This window comes from Acipenser ruthenus, chromosome 25 (assembly GCF_902713425.1).
Source record: "Acipenser ruthenus chromosome 25, fAciRut3.2 maternal haplotype, whole genome shotgun sequence".
Classification (NCBI taxonomy): Eukaryota; Metazoa; Chordata; class Actinopteri; order Acipenseriformes; family Acipenseridae; genus Acipenser; species Acipenser ruthenus.
In genome coordinates this window covers 22,545,110-22,564,537 of record NC_081213.1, presented here as the reverse complement: position 1 = coordinate 22,564,537, position 19,428 = coordinate 22,545,110, and the positions used below count along the sequence as shown (strand labels likewise).

The 19,428-nt window shown below is 35.0% G+C and overlaps 1 protein-coding gene across 1 annotated transcript in view; it reads right to left on the bottom strand.

The window, feature by feature from the left end:
• Positions 1 to 13,668: 13,668 nt before the first annotated feature.
• Positions 13,669 to 19,428, bottom strand: part of LOC117413765 (succinate--CoA ligase [GDP-forming] subunit beta, mitochondrial) — an 82,476-nt gene continuing 76,716 nt past the window's right edge. The window contains exon 11 of the mRNA XM_034023076.3: positions 13,669 to 14,879. Within this exon, the coding sequence (XP_033878967.1) occupies positions 14,764 to 14,879 (116 nt within the window). The 3' untranslated portion in view covers positions 13,669 to 14,763. The remainder of the gene's footprint in view (positions 14,880 to 19,428) is intronic.

The window sequence follows — 19,428 nt, the reverse complement described above, 5'->3', positions numbered from 1 at the left end:
CCGAACATCCAATGAATGTTTAGCAGCTGCAGAACGATACTCACTGGACTAATTATGCAAAGATCTTACAAAGTTAGAGCCGACTGCAGTTCAATCTGACAGGGCATGTCAAGGGCTATGAAATCAGGTTAAACGTAAAAATATCAAAGGCAGATGGATATTCTTATTGTTGTCATTATTTTCACAAGAAGGGATGCTTTATTCACTTTACTGTTATTAGGAAGGCTGTATTGAGCACCCTTTCCTTGTTCTGATTGAAAGGAGGCTGGTTTGAGAAAATAATTTAGTGAAATTAGTATGCACCTCAGCCTGTTAAAACAGTATGTAATGGCTTTTTAGAAACTGGAATTATCGTATAAAACAGACAAATGACAATGTAATTCAGTTTAATCCAGTTAACTGTAATTGTTATCCATTTTAATGTCTCCTTTGAGAAACAGGGAAGCAATACAAGTGAACTCACAACCATATGATTCCGATATTAAGTTCACTGTCACTAGATTTTTTATATTACCGAGCTTCATTAGGTTTGTCTAATTTCAGATCTCTTTGTGTAGGTGTTGAGGGATTTGTACCTCACAAGCTGTATAATTCAGGGTTTAGAAGTTTCTTCTACTGCAGTTCTGGCATGGCTAAACCTACGCAGAAAATTCTATTCAATCTGGTGAAACCTGTCAACCATGTTTTCTAATATACATTTATGAACAGTAGGGTACATTTAAAGTGCCCCTGAATCATGTTAAATAAATAATGTATTTGGATTTTCAAACACAATGGAGTACAATGTATTACTATACTTCAGCATATCTGAATATGTCCCACCTAGGCTACATGTGTATACCACACATGGATTTTTTTCCAGTCATCTTATGTAATGCATACCTACGTATAAAGTATGTTTGTGCATTCCTGTTAATTCATTCTTCTCATATCAGAGAAATGTAAAAGGGGGAATAAAGTGGCTTTCAATTGTCGTGAAACTCCTGGCAGTAGCAATACTTTTCAAGACAGGGTTGAAACCTTTCCTTAAAAAAAATAAAAATAAAATGCATGCATACTGTATTCATGCATTTCCAGTTTCTTGGAGAGCTACATGCATTCACATCCAAATGCATCCAGTTTCCTTTTGCATTTCTATTTTCGTTGATTCGGTGTTTGAGCAAAGTGTGAAAGTCATGACATTTGGTTACACCGTGCTATGTACAATTCATAAGCGCATGGCTTCATTGCACGTAAAAGACTGATAGCTACTTTGGCTGAAGGTAAGTGTTTCCAAGTTCACAACGCACCCCTGGTGAACCGAGAGCCATATGGTCACCTTAACTGATTTGTTTGATTCTAACAGCCGAACAAATTCTTGCTTATTAGTGATTTTCATAATTTCAGTTTGTGTTACCCTAAACAGTTTTACTTTCAAGTCTCTAACAGCAGACTTTTGCTAATTGCCATCAAATTTTACAATGTTTGGCTTTACAAGCATGGTTCTGTGAGATTTTTTTTCTGTCATGCTTTGAATTGACTAATTATGACCACGCTGTCATACTCTTTGTGGGATAGATACATCAATAAAAAGTTCTGCTTTAAAGCCCAGTTCCTGCATGGCTCAAACACCCAGAGAGGATAGTAATTAAAAAAGAAAGCAACTGTATTTCCATAGAAAATATCTACTAATATAAACCAAACCACATCAATGGGCTTTCATGACAAATAAACAACAAATGCATTTCATGTTTGAACTGTTTAAACTATAAAGAATGTAAGTTAGAGTGAAAAAACTTATAAGACTTTATATATATATATATATATATATATATATATATATATATATATATATACATACATACACATGGGAGCTTGGTAAACAGTGGTTTGAGTTTGTCTTCCTGAGGTTATGAATGTTAATGATGTTTCCATACAGTTCATGGGTCATTTTATCGGGATGGAATTAGACTCTTCGGTGCTCTTCAAACTATTAATTTACAGCCAAGCACTAGATACATTTCTTTTGAAAATCAAAGTGACAATCTCTTAATAGCTTTATCATTCACTGTTGATTTGAAGTGTATTTTATCAGAAATGTGAACCAATGCCATTAACATATCTATGAGTGTTCAATGGCCCGTGGAAAAAGTGCAGTTACAGTATAAGGAATGATACATGAAGACAGTTTATGTGTTAATTGGCATTTAAACAGTTGTCAGATTAATATATGTTGCTTTTGTCTAGAGTGAGAAATTGGTTAAAAAGCTGTCATTTCAGACCTCTGGCTGGCACAGTGTCTCAAATTTGTTTATCCAGACACAATCTCCATTACTTCTTTGAAGCTAATTTTTTAGTTGTTTATCAGTTTTGTAAATAGGGTTTCTCTTTTCCCTTAGTGAAAGGAGAACAGCCATTTTTCACTGGGACAATAGGTTTATTCTCTATAAATGTATACATTAGCTTGACCAAGAAAACCACTTTAGATGTGGCACCTGATATTCTGTTGTCTCAAAGCTATAGTACAGAAACCTACTGCTAAATATCAACACAATTTAGAACATAAATTAGTTATAGTTTACTTACCAGTGCATGGATTCAGCATGTGATGTGGTCCATCTACTGTGATAATGTTGAATTTCAGTTACAGCCGCTGTCAAAAATAAACGTAACACTGGTTGTCTAGTTCAGTAGTATGTACTAGTGAATACTCACTCTCAAACTAATTATTCATACCTAAAATATGCATTAGTGTATATTGAGAACAAAGGGTTTGCATCCTAAATGCTAATAGGGAATATCCTATCCTGGCTTATTTAACTGTATAGTTTGATGAGGGAGGCTACTCCAGGTGAAATACTTCCTGCTATAAAATTCAAGTACATATTTGCTACAGTGTTTCCTTTAAACTTGAGAATGTAAGACCATCGTACTCTACTTTACACAGCCTTTGTGACCTACATGATTTAAGTAGGTCACCCGAAGTAAAACACATTTGCCTGCAGCAATTGCTAATATTTACTTTAAACAGTTTATTTCAGATGTGTATGATTTGCTTAGCTTTCAGTCCTTGGCAGATTAAAACATGGCGGATGATTCAGCTACCAAGGTTAATCTTTGACCTTTTTGAAATACAGGAATGCTGATTACTTGCAACAACTTCAGATTGAAATTTTTAGCAGTCTTTTTTTTGTTGTTAATGGCATATTGCTGAAGGATATAAAGATAACCAAGTCATTATCTGTTTTCTCAGCAGTTGTTTGATGTCTACAGTGTAATTTAACAGCAGTCATAGTACTGTGGCATGGAAAAGCACATGTACCTTACAAAAGAACCATTACATACAGTATTAATTGTATATAGGGTTTATATGCAAGTGTCATTCACAGTTTATTTGCAAGGTATTGTTTTGTATATTACTGGTTACACAACATAACTGAGAAATTTTTATCTACGTGACAGAGAAAGACATTGAGAAGGACTGCTTGTCAAATAATAAGTCTAAATGTATTATTACATTTCTTTTTAGTATTACTTTTTAAGTAACTGTATCACACTAGTACACATTTGAACAGTAACCCTGTTTCAAAGCCCCTGTAAAAAAAAAAAAAAAACATTAATATTGCTGCCCTGACATACTATTGAAATAGAAATAACCCATTTCTATGCAATAGGGAGTTCAGATTTGAACACAGAAAGGGTAGTTAGTCGGTGTCTGATTGCAATTTTCTTCACCTTTGCCTGTGAAAGAAACACCCATCAAAAGACTTTTAATCTTGTATGAAACTGAAATATGAATCTGTCAGTTTTGCAATGAGCCTCCATAACAGTCTAGCTGACAAAGACGGGGCTGTAAGGCCTGCTTTTAATGATATGTATGCCAGGATTGGATTTCTCTTTATAATGCATGTAATTAGAGAGCAGAACAAAATGCTCTCTTCACATTCATGGCATGCACAACAAATAAAGTAGAGGATGAGCCTCTAAGCTTTTTCATGCAAATAAATAGCTTCAATAAAGGAAATATTTCAGAGAAATTAGTTTTTAATCTTGGAAACTTGATGAGATTTTGATCTGAGCTGTTTGGAAGCCGATCTGCGAGGGTATATGAACAAGTAAAAGGTGGATTTCTTCCTCCCAGAGACAGACAGCGCTTTTTCATTAATCTCTGAATGTCTTGTAGTTAATATGAGCAGAAAATTGTTCCTTTAGAAACCGCACGTTGTGTGAATTTGCTTTATGAAATACAATCACAAGTGTGACAGGTATTTCATCAGGAATGTATTCTTTCTTAAATCTACTCTTTCAATAGGTTAGACACACTGATTTGGCATTGATTGCCCTTGCCAGACCTGTGTAATAGAGAAATTTACAACTGTAGGCACAAAGAAATAAATTACCGCAGTAGGATGGCCCTTCTGTTAGGAATCACATTTACAGCATAACACTTGAACTCGCCTTTTAGGTGAGAATGAACCAAAAGGACTCCCATACAGTAAGTGGGTTTAGCACCAGTACACACAAAGGGAGTGTCCTTGTAATACTGAATTGCACTACATTAATCTGTAAGTTAGGTATGTGCCTAAAATCAACAGTTTATCAGAGGTCTAGAATATGAGACTAGGAGTCTAAGATAAAAGATCAAAAAAATTGTGAACATGCCAGTTATCATGTTCACAGTATCAAGTATGTATTGCCATGATTTTCATTGCTTAAAATATGGTACAGTAAGTCAAATTCATTAACTTTGAAAGATATATTTTACCACCATCCTCAGGAGTGAAATAAACACAGTAATACACCTACATTAATGGAATGGGCAGGATGACAGCTCTTGAGATTTAAAAATAAAATGTTTCAGAAAAAAAGGAACTTTAAAATAAGACGCTGAATTCAAGGAATTTTTCCTTAACTTAACTCTGCATCTGCTTAACAATCCGACAGAATTTGTAACAGTGCATTCTAATCGAAAAATAAAAAAATTATATATATACACACACACACACACACACACATATATACACATTTAAAAAAGTATATATATATATATATATATACACAGACGTGCTCAAATTTGTTGGTACCCCTCCACAAAAAACGAAGAATGCACAATTTTCTCTGAAATAACTTGAAACTGACAAAAGTAATTGGCATCCACCATTGTTTATTCCATATTTAATAGAAATCAGACTTTGCTTTTGATTTTTTATTCAACATAATATTGTAAATAAGAAAACAAATGAAAATGGCATGAACAAAAATGATGGGACCGCTAACCTAATATTTTGTTGCACAACCTTTAGAGGCAATCACTGCAATCAAACGTTTTCTGTAGCTCTCAATGAGACCTCTGCACCTGTTAACAGGTAGTTTGGCCCACTCTTCCTGAGCAAACTGCTCCAGCTGTCTCAGGTTTGATGGGTGCCTTCTACAGACTGCAAGTTTCAGCTCTTTCCATAGATGTTCGATAGGATTCAGATCAGGACTCATAGAAGGCCACTTCAGAATAGTCCAATGTTTTGTTCTTATCCATTCTTGGGTGCTTTTAGCTGTGTGTTTTGGGTCATTATCCTGTTGGAGGACCCATGACCTGCGACTGAGACAGAGCTTTCTGACACTGAGCAGTACGTTTCGCTCAAGAATGCCTTGATAGTCTTGAGATTTCATTGTGCCCTGCACAGATTCAAGGCACCCTGTGCCAGGCGCAGCAAAGCAGCCCCAAAACATAACCGAGCCTCCTCCATGTTTCACTGTAGGTATGGTGTTCTTTTCTTTGAAAGCTTCATTTTTTCGTCTGTGAACATAGAGCTGATGTGACTTGCCAAAAAGCTCCAGTTTTGACTCATCTGTCCAAAGGACATTCTCCCAGAAGGATTGTGGCTTGTCAATATGCATTTTAGCAAATTCCAGTCTGGCTTTTTTATGTTTTTCTTTCAAAAGTGAAGTCCTCCTGGGTCTTCTTCCATGGAGCCCACTTTCGCTCAAAAAGCGACGGATGGTGCGATCAGAAACTGATGTACCTTCACCTTGGAGTTCAGCTTGTATCTCTTTGGCAGTTATCCTTGGTTCTTTTTCTACCATTTGCACTATCCTTCAGTTCAATCTGGGGTTGATTTTCCTCTTGAGGCCGCGCCCAGGGAGGTTGGCTACAGTTCCATGGACCTTAAACTTCTTAATAATATTTGCAACTGTTGTCACAGGAACATCGAGCTGCTTGGAGATGGTCTTGTAGCCTTTACCTTTACCATGCTTGTCTATTATTTTCTTTCTGATCTCCTCAGACAACTCTCTCCTTTGCTTTCTCTGGTCCATGTTCAGTGTGGTGCACACAATAGTACCAAACAGCACAGTGACTACTTTTCTCCACTTAAATAGGCTGAATGACTGATTACAAGATTGGAGACATGTGTGATACTAATTAAAGAAACTAATTCGTTTGAAATATCACTATAATCCAATTATTTATTATCTTTTCTAAGGGGTACCAACAAATGTGTCCAGGCCATTTTAGAATATCTTTGTAGAATAAGCAATAATTCATCTCTTTTCACAGCTTCATTGCTTTATTCTATGACATACCAAAGGAATGCAAGTATACATGATAAAATAGCTTTTAATTTCATCACTTTTCAGGAGGAATGAAGCATTATTTCAATGAGCTGTAAGGGTACCAACAAATTTGAGCATGTCTGTATATATATATATATATATATATATATATATATATATATATATATATATATATATAATAACTAGGAACAAAGCCTGTTATTAAAATGAAATTGTGTGTCTATTTGTATGAACTTAATTAGATATAGAAATTTCCAGTACTTATTCTTTATACCCTACCGTAATTATCATGCAAGTTCACGTTTGGAATTTAAGCGGCTGGATGACTAGTTGGGAGCTGGATGCCAGGGTTTCATAGTCTCATTATAACTGTGCTTTATCACATTGAAAAAAAATCATCTGTGACAAGTCACTTTCCTGGGTGAGGAGCTCAAAGATGCCGAGAGGCTTGGGGCTCAATGAAAGGTATTTGATGCCAATAGCATTTGTCATATGCAGATTTCATACATTTTCTGCTTCTAAGTGATGCCAAAAGAATGCAGCTTGTGAGAATTCAGACAGAAAAAAGAGCACTCATTGACACAATTGCCACTAGTTCTGCAAGGTTACCTTCATTTCCACACAAACTGCCTTTTTAGCTAACCTAGGAAAAGATAGACAGGTTAGACATCAAATGTAATTTTCAATATGAATAAAGTACATTTAGATTGTAAACATTTCAGGAAATGATTCCTCCTCAAATGGAAAGCACAAAATAATACAAACATTTTCACTATCAGACAATACTAAATCCAATCCAATTGTTCTTCTTCTTGGAGTTAAGACTAGTCTTAAAATGTGTTTAAACAACCTATTAGACTAAATTAACCTAAATTATACTGTACATTCCATCTTTTAAGAGCATAGGTGTTTTTCTCTAGAGGAAGCTAAACTTTTCTGTCCGCTAGGGTAAACTTCATTTTAGTAGTTTGAACTTGCTTGGTAAGGTCTGAAAAAACAAAAATCGATTTATCACAACTGCAAATACCTGTTCAAAGGTATATTACATATTACTACAGTATATTCATGTACTGTAGTAATATACAGACACAATTTTCTCCTTGCTGCAGTAAATATGATACTTTAAAGATTATACTCTTCCATTTTTGGAAGGCTGTAGTGGTTTCAGGGCCAGTGCTTTTCTATTTACACCTCATCTCCTGGGTATGATACAAGACAGTGACTCTGAAAGTAGCATGTCAATACCGGCTCAGGCATGACTGGACCTCTTGACTTCTCTCATGATGGAGCCTGACAGACAATGTACCTCTTTATGATCAATCATGAGCTCAACGTTTCCCTGTTATTCTCCCTTCTTTGACCTCCCTTAAAGTCTTAAATAAGCTGTAACAATACCTCGGTCCACGCAATATACAGGAAAGGTTATGGGTTGTGATTCAGGACAAACACACACAACTGAAGCCTGTACATACTGTTGACTATGTGTTTTACAACTAATTCCAAAATGACACTATCATCACATCCAGCTAATAGATCTAATTCTGTCCCAACAAATTTCTGTTACTAAACATTGTCAAATTGTTTGGAGTGGTGGTGTAGTGTACATTCTAAGTGGTCTATTGAATTACTATTAGCCATGATGGTGTTCAGTTTGATACCCCAATTACCTTCAGGGCCAGAAATATTCCCACATAGAGTACTTGTAAAAGTACCTCTAGATTTTGCATAAATCTTGTTTAAAACTGTTATTATCAGGTAGCTATATTATATTCTCTTTGTTTTATTTTGTATTTTAAATGAATACACCAGGGTCATCAAAAATACATAATGCAAATGTATTACATTAATGAAAGAACCGAGTTCATGTTTAATTAAACAATAACAATTTTTCAAAATGATTTGCATTTTCAGTACTAGATTAGTCAATGTATCCGTATGCTCTTTAAATAAATGTTTTTGTGATCAATTGATTGTGCCATTCTGTAAATTAAGGTGAATTTTGTGGCATTGTTGGTGGTAAGTTCTTCCTTCAGAACTTGCGCTTCATTTTAAGGATTCATTAGTAACTATTGATAAACTATTACAACTGTTGGCTGGATAAGTTATTGTCATGTAGTGTTTTAAATTAATTTGTATTATAACAACATATACACTTTTTAATACAGTATATATATATATATACTGTATATTAGCTCAAAGAGTCAGCTGCCCAACGTTTGTTGTACATAGCTTTCTCATTTTGGGTAATGACACCTGGTTCCTAAACAGAGCAAATTAAGCTATTTAATTTAGGTTTAAACATATTAAGTTTCCCATATATTGTAGACCAAATACAACATAAACTTGGAGAGCTGTGTTTGTTTCACCATAAAAACCCACTCAACCGCCTTGAACAATCATGTAGTACCCTTTCTTTGTAACATAATTCATATCACCCTCTAAATGGTGTTCATCACATCCTTTATACCACTTTAATAGATGTATTATTAAATATGTATAAATCAACAACTCAATTAAAGTGTGTATCCTTTCACCAACTTAAGTGTTCTGTAAATCTAGCACATGGAAATGAACACTAATCCACTAATCCTGCAGGGAGTGTAGTTTGCACTTTGTCAGCATGCTGTAACAAAGATACAGCACCCTCAAGGAAAGGACAGTGTGCGTGTTCTAGCTCAGTACTGTCAGTACTGCAGTTTTGCATGTGTGGCTCTCAAATAGAGGCACTGAAATGAACGAAAGCTTTATTTATAACCCAAGAAAGAAAACACAGGGGGCAGCATTACTCTAAAAAATGATGCTTCATTTACTTTGCAAAGCAAAATGTAAGCTACAGTGTGTGTATGTGTTCACTATAAATGATATAGATTTATATTAACACAAAAAAAAAATACTTTCAAACCTGCAGTATATATTTATATATCATTAAATGCATTTTTTTCTATCATATGGCATTGCATTCGTGAGCAAATGTTCATTTTGTTTGTTTTGTTGCTATACATTAAAGAAAAATGAATTTTAGATCGCTAGCATCAAACAGTTTTGACTACATTTTCTTTTGACACATTATTATAGCTACTTTGCCACTTTTCTTGTCCCGAGGGGATTTGGCAGATTCTGTTCATGCATTCATTTCACTTAATATTACAGGCAGAATTCAGATTAATTCTGCTTGTTTAAAGGTACACTACACTGTATAACAAGTGAGGAATAATAACATTTTGAATTGCAAAAAAAAAAGAGAATAACTGCAAGGCAACGTAAAATACATTGAGAAAGCCTTCTCATTGAAATGCATTTGTACATTGCATCTATTATTCAGCTATTTCTCTCTTTTCCACAAATTCATCAAGCTTCCTGAGGTTTCAAATTTGTATTAATGTATTCATAATAAATGCTGACTCAAAACAGATAATGGAGTGAGCTTTGTATCCACCCTCCAATTAATTTAAATTTAAAAGTCAGACTATGAATACAAAAGAAAGGTAGAATCGTATTTAAAACAGTAAGCCACTATTGGAACACACCATAATTAACAAATATTGTAAGTTGCCTTGGGTTTCCATTTTCACTCGTTTAAATGTACAGAATTCCCTGTAGCCTTTCAAATGAAATTTTCACGTATTAGACAGGCAGTGATACACCTGCTGTATCACTTTATAGTTATAGTTATATGCTTCAGAGTTATATGCTTCAGGAGGTGGCAACATCTAATTATCAGCCAACCTTAAACAAATTAATGTTTGCTTGTGTTTTTATTTTAATTAGAAAGACTGAAAGGTCACAAGCAACTTTTAATTTGTGTGTCAACCAGCAATATGAATTTGTTTTTTCTGATCCTTTCTACTTCCTTTTTATAATGAATTTCTTTAAGAGGCATTAAAATATTACTCGACAAACACTGTGGCATAGGCCAGTCACTGAATTATTAGTGATAGCTGTTGTAAAATATAACAAATCCATCTTTACAAGTGAGCTGTAACTACATCAATAACATTAATATACTGTAGATCATATCTGAGAGAACATAGCATTGTCTTCCAATTGAAAGGAGGCGTATATACTGCTTTCCTGCAGTATAGTAATTGTCTTATGGGCATCTGTAGTCAATCAATGTGTGCTGGATTCCTACCAGTTCAGTAGAATTCCTAGTTTAAGGATCTTGGTGGTGTCTATATAAACTTTTCTTTCCTGCCTGCTTCTGATTTTATTTTATTTGTTCAGATACAGAGAGCCAAAAGTGTCTCTCTGTAAGAGTTTGCAAACTGTGGTAAGATAGGTCACCAAGGCATCTCCGACCGTCTCTCAGTTCCTTATCTCATTTATTTTTTCATATAAAATGTTATACAATAGCCTCTCGAAAGACGGTCGATGAATAAAAGGAGTAATTGGCTAAAACGTGTGTTCCTAAAATAAGCTTCTTTTGCAAACACCAATTCCGACCAAATTTAAACAAGAAGAAATCGTTTTCCATATATGCTGTTTTGACAAAAAGTACAGACTGCAGTATTCCCAAACATGTGTCTGTATTTTAAAACTAGAAGTGATATAATAGGTTACGTGCTGTAACATCTTTTTGAGACACTTGTTGGGATTACTATTGATTAACAAAGGTTTCTTTTATTACTAACATGGAGTAGCATAAAAAACCTCAAATGTAAGTATGGCGTTGGGAGAACAAATATATTAGCCAAGGAAGCATGTTTAGCGAAGTGTCTACCTTTCCAATTACTAAACGCGTTTGAAGCCAATACTTATTGGTTCAATTTCTTGTTAGGGATGCACAGGAGGTGATTCAAATAGATTTTTAAGTCTTTCAATTGCAAGTAATCCAGCCAACTGTGGTCTTATTAAATGGTTACAGATCTTGAAATTATATTGAATTTTTACTTCAGTGAAAATGTTCAAGCACTTAACCACATCCAAGTGATAAACAGGTTTGTAAGAACAGTAAAAACTGGCTCAGTAAATAGTTAACATAAGTTATTTCAGCAAAAAAATATATTTTTAATCAAAAATAGCTTTGTTTTCCAGGTACAAGTATAATAAACAAAGTTATCTGTCCTCCCTACTCAAACATTCCCAAAATGGAATTTTCCCAAACGGTTAAAAATTCTCGGAATTTTCTTTCTAAAAGGGTATACCCTGTGCCGAATGTTTCCAGGTCACCCCCTTCAGTATGACAATCTTGCTTCCTATAAACAACAGATACAGTGATTTATATATAAAACACACTTGTGCTATTCAGCACAAGTGTGTTTTATATAGAGTAGATCGTTCTTGCCACAGAGCAAAATGGTTCTGATTGGTAGTTACAAGTAGAAACTGGTTAATAAAACTCAAGGCTGCCCACAATAGTTGCTAATTAAAGCAAAATTAATTTAACTTCATGCCACCAACTGTGTTTTTGCTTCAGTGTTGTTTTACATTTTTTACAAATGGGCATTGCTGTATTTTACAACATACCCCATCCCTGGAAACAAATAAAATAATACTTAGCTTCTTAAAATTCAGGTTCAAATGGTCATTTCATGTTTGTATATAGAATATACTGCTGCTCACAGACTATGAAATATCCAATTATCTGGTCATTTGTCTTATTTAAATGGCTATTATGCTGCCAGAGATAGACATAAATATTTATCTGATGTTCTGGTATAAATATCTGATGATGGCTGTGGCTGTGTGTGTGTGTGTGTGTGTGTGTTAGAGGTATGTGCACTTTGTTTGCATTTTGTTATTTTATGTGTTGAAAAAAGTTGCTTCTGTCAGCTTATTTGTGCACTTCTAATAGTTATGACTATTATTTATTTCAAACCGAAGACCATCAAATGCTTGAACCACAAAGATACAATGATCTGCTTTTCCTTTCTTGTATTCTCTAGTGAATGACACAGAGCTCCATGCACTGGATCCTTCTGAGCTCTCCTCTCTCAGATACTGTAACACATCATTTATCAAAATGTTAGCTTTCTGACAACAGTCTACTTTTGCATGCAAACTCACAAAAGTCAGGTTGGTTAATGTGTTTTTGAAGGATTGCAGTTCTCCACTGTACCCACCTCAAAGGCCAGCCCTTCAGGTGTCCACCTGAACTCACTAGGCTGGCCGGTTGGGTCCGCTGTTGCACGATGAGTCCCTGATGGTTTTGCCTCCCTAACCTACAGGAGCGCCAGAGCCAATGTGATGCACCCTCTGGAGTCCCCAGCAAAGACCTGTGACTTTGCGTAGCCAGGATGCGAACTTGTGCTCCCCTGACTGTATGAGCAACCCTGCACATCACACAGCAGTGCTTTTACCAGAGGAGCCACCCAATTAAAACCTTTTCAAGTAAATCATTTAGAATCAGCCTTGGGTTGAATTACCACATGGCAATTATTTTATGATTTCACTCTGCTCTTTTCTGTTAATTGAAATTGATTTACATCATGTTTTTTTTGGTTTCCCTTTTTCTCTCGACACACTGCTATGTAGCTCAACTCTACATAACGAATCAATCCTTCAATCAACACTATACAGAGATGAGAGTATGGATTTACAAAAAAAATCGTGACAGCAAGGAGAAACAACAATGAAAGGAAAACAAATCCAAATTAAATCTGTGACAATAACAAGAAAGGTGTGAAATCAGGAAAAAATCTGAACACTGCCATCTCTGAAAATAATAGATGGCATTCTTCCATGTATGGGACTTCCCCTGCCCCACACAAGCAAAAATGTACAGGAAGTGACATCACTTACCGTATTTAGTTTGCTACATGTATTGGAGGAGCTGCACCTAGCCCAAATGGACCCAAGAATGTCAAATTATTCAAGGTGTTGCACTTTACCCATTTCAAGGGACACTTATCTCTTAAAGAACAGCAGTAGAGCTGACAAAAAAAAATATTGTTTTGAAGTGTAAACTGCTGTTTTGTTTTTTTTCTGAGCTGCTCTGACAGATGGCCAGTACACAAGAAAATGTTAAATATCCCTCCTTGAAACAAGCAGACAGACGCATCAAAATGGTTTACCTTCTGATTGACTTGCAAGGAACAGCATGCGGCCTGAGATAAATGGAAAACCAGCCAGGAAAGACCAGTGAAGCATTCACGCAACAAATAACAGAACTGGTTCAAATTTATTTTTCAAAACAGGTTCCTGAACTATTCAGTCCTTTATTTTTCTCTTTGAAATATAACAGAAGATGATTACCTTTTCCTTAAGTGATATGGACTTCAAAAACACATTCATGATTAATACAAAGTTAACACCATGGATTAAACTGCTATTGTGGAAAATAAATCCCTCAAAAACACATTGTGTAAATACAAATCAAGATGGCAAACTCCAATGAGAATAAAGATGAGACCATAGATATAAATTGGCACCATATCATAACATCTGAATAGGAATCTAAATGACACTTTCTTTTCAGTTGTATAAAGTGTTTTCTTTAATAATAAAAAGGTTAAACTACAGACTGTCAACCGTTTATAATATTAGCTTTTTATTCGTAATCAGAGAAGACTATAAAAAAGTTTTCTTTCCTTTTAAAAAAAGTTGGATGAAGGATTGCAATTTATCCATTTTAAGGCAAGAGCATCTTGTTACTTCTATTATTGTTGAAGATTTGAAAATAATGGGAAAATTACTTACGACCACAAAGATAAACATTATATTATAGCGTGAAAGGATTTTAATTCAACTTGGTAAAAAATGAATTAGGGCTTGATATACGATAACTGTTCTTCCAATACAATCATCTAGAAGACCATCAATGAAAATATTAGACTGATTTAGTCACAGCGACAAACAAGAAACATGTATATTAAAACAATAGTTAAAAATGAGGAAAAAGAAAACAAAACAAAAATGTGTATGTATTATGCAGCTTTAACTTATGTGCCCAACAATGTCATTTGACCGATACAGAGTAAGTACCAATATTTGACAGAGCGAACGGTATTACAGTGCGGCTTGTGAAATCCTGGTCTGGTTGGTTAAAATATTACAGTAACTTCGGGAAGTAAGTGGTGGTTCAGCTGTTGAGAATTCTTTTGGTAAAACAAAATGAAGGATACATTAAGCATTAAATGCGCACACTTCTTCTATAAAGTAATATTTGCAGACAAAAAAAAAACAGGGAAGGGATTATATGATTAGAACAATGATGCTAGTGGGAATTTCCATTTGAGGTACAGAGGGTATCACAGGCAATCTTCTTCTGCACAGCTACTTCCTGGTAATACTGGCCACTGCCTTCCGTGCAGCATCGTCCAGGTCACTAGCAGCAGTGATCGGCAGTCCACTCTCACTCAGAATGCGCTGGGCTTCCTGGACGTTGGTTCCTAGAGAGGAAAAAAATGAATACCGATACTCTAAAACAAAGGAAACATTAACAATGAATGGAACACAGATTTATCTTTTTGCTCCATTTTGGCAAAACATAAATGACTCTGTAAGGCAATGTACCCTACATGATATATTGAAGCTGTATGTATGTATTCGATTATGTAGGTTTGAAGCTGAAATTGTTTGTATTTCCGTCACACAACAATGACCTGTTTAGCATAACATGTTCTATTTCCAGCAGCAGGCTTCCTAAAATTGGTCAAAAAGGACATTGCCAATCACAAGGATGAATGTAAATCATAAGAGACATGGCAGGGAGTAAAGAGTTTCACACCATCAAACTGCTGAGTGGTTCTCATAATGGAGAAACACACAATAAAATGAGGATAGATTAATTGAAAGAGATGGTCAATTGTCAATCACATTCCCAACCTATCAGTTTGATAGCACTATAACGAGACAGGTTCACCAAAATGTGATTTTATGTTTTTAACCTATAATATATAACATAAACCGTCAACACGGAAATACAGAACAATACATATGTATAATAACAGTGGTTTAACTCATTCCCCCAACAAAACATTAATGCCAGAATATATATATATATATATATATATATATATATATATATATATATATATATATATATATATATATATATAATGATTTCTATTAAAATCAGACAGTTTAGACAGATTAACCCCTTAAGGTACACAAAAATGTTTTCTTCTAAAATCCATTTGAGAGTGACTCGAGTATCACGAGGAAACTGACCATTTGGATGACCAGATCCAACCTGTCACTACATTATATACCAGCTTTTTGCACCTCATTGCAAAAATAAGAAAGTCAGCATACTTTTTATTTGTAGGACACCTATGACCTTGTACGTACCTTAAAGGGTTAAAAGAATAAGGGGTAGGTGTACTAAGATGGGCCAGTCGCAGCGCAAGCATACCGCAATTTGCATTTTCGTTGCGACACTTAAAGTAAACATTTTGTCGTATGTACAAAGAGAAAATATGTTAATGAAAAGAGCCGCAATATACTAATTTAAATATTTGTTGTTTTCTTAGTGAGATCTCTAGCATTATACACTGTGAGAGTCCTGCAACATTGTTCAAATAAACAGCAGGAAGTGAGTTGTGGTTTACTGCAGCAGAGGGTGCCCAAAGACTAACATCTATACATGCAAGTGTGCAAGAATTAAACGTCATCTGAAGAATGCATTCTGTTCCGTCTTCATTTCCCCAAAAGCTTTTCATAATCATAGAGTAGCCCCTCGCTAAACCGGACATGCTTGTCAGACATAAGGAGGTGTCTGGTTTAAAATCAATACAGTACAATAAAATCGCACGCGCATACATTTATAGTGCTCAATGCATTTTAAAAGTAAATCATTGCACTGAAATAACAGTAATGTGTTTTGGGTTTGCTACATATTACATTATGTACATTTTTTACAGTAGGACTATACACTATAAATGTTTGCGAATTAATGCAGGAACACCCATAATTACATATTCATCTAAGGTTGAACCACAAAGCAAAACTGCTCCCGCAAAGCATTTCCTAAAAAGTCGCTAACAGCATTGCGCATGCTTAGTACATTTCACTCTAGACTTCCGACTCGTTTGCGACAGGCGCAACACTTTAGTACATCTACCCCTAAATGTTTTAATTATTTTCTGAATACAGTCATACATTTTCTTATATATGACTCATTACTGCCAACAAAGGATCAGAAAATAAACACACACACGTGTCTTATGACTGTACATGAAACAAGTGTTTTCATTATTATTATTATTAGATACAATTCTAATCATTAGTAAAGGTTAAAGCGGCCACAGCGTATAATTCATTCTTCTACTGTAATCTTTAACCGATACATTGTTCTACATCGTTTTCATTGCAAACACAGCATAATCTACTGGGTTTTAAATAATTAATCTCTCTACTTATGAAACAATGAATAACCACCAGGGCTTTTATTTAATGATCTATGCCGATGAACAATTCTGGAATTATTACTATTATTTTTTTATTTTCTTTATTTAGTCTCATGAGCCTGCAGTATCCCCAAGACAGATGAAAGCTTCAATCTTTTTGCTATATTTTTGTCCGGCTGCCACCAGGGTATAATTAACTATGTGTACAATAATTTAAATTCTCAACAGTCCTGGTTCGTTAATCAATAACAGTATTAAATGGGATCAGATTAATGCCAGCACTGAAGGACTGCTAATAGGTCATATTTTGTTATGCAAGGGGAAACTAAGGGGACATTTTAAAACGTGACACATCATAGAAACAATCAATTGCCAGTATTTCTTTGTACCATCTACCACAACCATTTATGGAAACTCACCTGAGATCTCTAAATTAAAAAAAAGTCAATACTTTTCTGCCACCTTCGTCACTTCAAGATGTTAATTATGTGGCTGGTTCACCAGTTGTCAGATTTGTACTCTGCCCACCATATACAGTGTTGGTAATGGTACCGTAACTTCTTGTTTTTCAGACTGGGTGATGTCCACACTTGAATGACACAGCTTCAAATGCTAAATGCATGATGTATTCCTCCAAAGAGGATTACTTTTTTTATTTTACATAAATCAAAACTGTGCTGCCATTCTTTGTTAACAAGCAATATATCTGCAACTGGCATGTTCTGTAAGCATAAGCTTTGAATTAATATCATTTGGCACACACCAAATGATTGAAATGAAGCCTGTATGCGATATACAGTACAAGAAAGAAAAAAAAAAAAAAATGATTGACGTTCTCGGCAAATGCCATTTTACATAATTTTAATAAGCAAAGCCTTCCACAAAATGGCAAAATTAAAAAGCTGATTTTTGAAGCAGGCTGAATTTTCAGAACAAAGACCACAATTTACATGTTAAATGTAGCCTCAGTATAGCAATTTTGCAAATTTGAAACAACAAGGCTTAAGGTAATATATTAGAATTTATTTCAAGCACTGGAGTTCCTTTTCCAAGAGAACATGCAAAGTCTGCAGCAATAGACCATTAACCTCCTACCACTGGGTGGTGGCAAATACCAACAAAATATACTGAATACTGTTCTTAAGGATTAGAATGATTACTTTTAGGTTAAGGATTCAGAGATGCCTGCCTTATATACAGGCTGTGTATTTGCCTTCTTTATAAATAGATACCTCCATTTTTAAAAAATGGTGACATCTGGAGAATTTCTCTAAAGACAAAGCACAGAAACTTGAGAAGACAGCACTACAGCACATGAGTTAATAATTACAAACCAGATGGAAAGCTCATCCTTTCAAATAAAACAAACTCATATTTCCATATCCAAGCACTCATCCCTCTTGCAGTTTTGCTGACACAGAGCACATCACTTGCAACGTCTTAAAAGCACACTTCTTATGCAATTAGACGTATACATTGACTTGCGTGATGTATTTTTTGAATTGCTGGATAGGTCTGTTTCATAAAGATGCAGTATCCCACAATCTTTTTATAGTAAAATATGGTTACTTGGCATCTGCTGTCATTCCTCCACACTCATTGGTTGACCGTCTCTTTTGTTAACATTCATGGAAGGTAGCTTCAGCTGCAGGGACAGAAGTTTGCTCTGCCACCCCCCTCCCCAAACTTTCCTTCCATGACAGTACATTCAGTACCATCTGGAGTTTTTTTGTTACAGTAACTACAGCACTGAACTGTGTAAGTTGCCTACTGATATTTTTTTAATTTGTTAAGAAACTGAATACAGTTAAAAGTTTCAGTACTGTATCATTACTGATACTGCATTTGATAAAGTAAAACATAAAAACAAGTACTAGGCACAGTGCTGCTATCATAAGTGGATTAGTTCTTCATATTGTAAGTGCAATACAGTCTTTTTTATATATATTTTTTCATTACTGTAAGTTTGTGTTGCAAACTGTAGGTTGGCTGTTTTTCACTGCTTGCAATGCCATCAAAATACAACACAATACAGAACTGGCGTTTTCCAGTAATGTCATTATGTATGTCACTCTGTTAGCAAAAAAAAAAACCCGCTCCAGGTTAATACAGTCCCACTATCATTAGGAGATTTTTTTATGTTCTGAAAGAAACCTAATTGCCAAAATTCTCAAGCTATTTACTGAACTTGTTGCTTGCACAATTGTTTTCAGACTTCTCATTTATTAGCTTGATTGTAGTGTTACAATTTGTTTTTACTTCACTGATATGCCTCAAAAATATGCTGACATGCTGCAAGGCTAAAATGATTTAAAGCACTCCAAAATAATGTTGCCACAGTAAATCTGATTCTTACTAGTGAGTACAAATGAACCAAGTGGCGGTTTGTAATTAATAACAGACAATTTTCACACAGCAGGGCAATCCCTCCTTTATCCTCTTGCAGAACAGCTTGCAATTATTACATCAATTGAACACATAGACTTGTCTGGAAATCCTTCTTAAAGCCAAGCAGATTTGATTGATTCAAAGTGATTTCTGATTCACAAACAGCACACATAATGACTGGAGCAAGACCTGTCCCAAATAC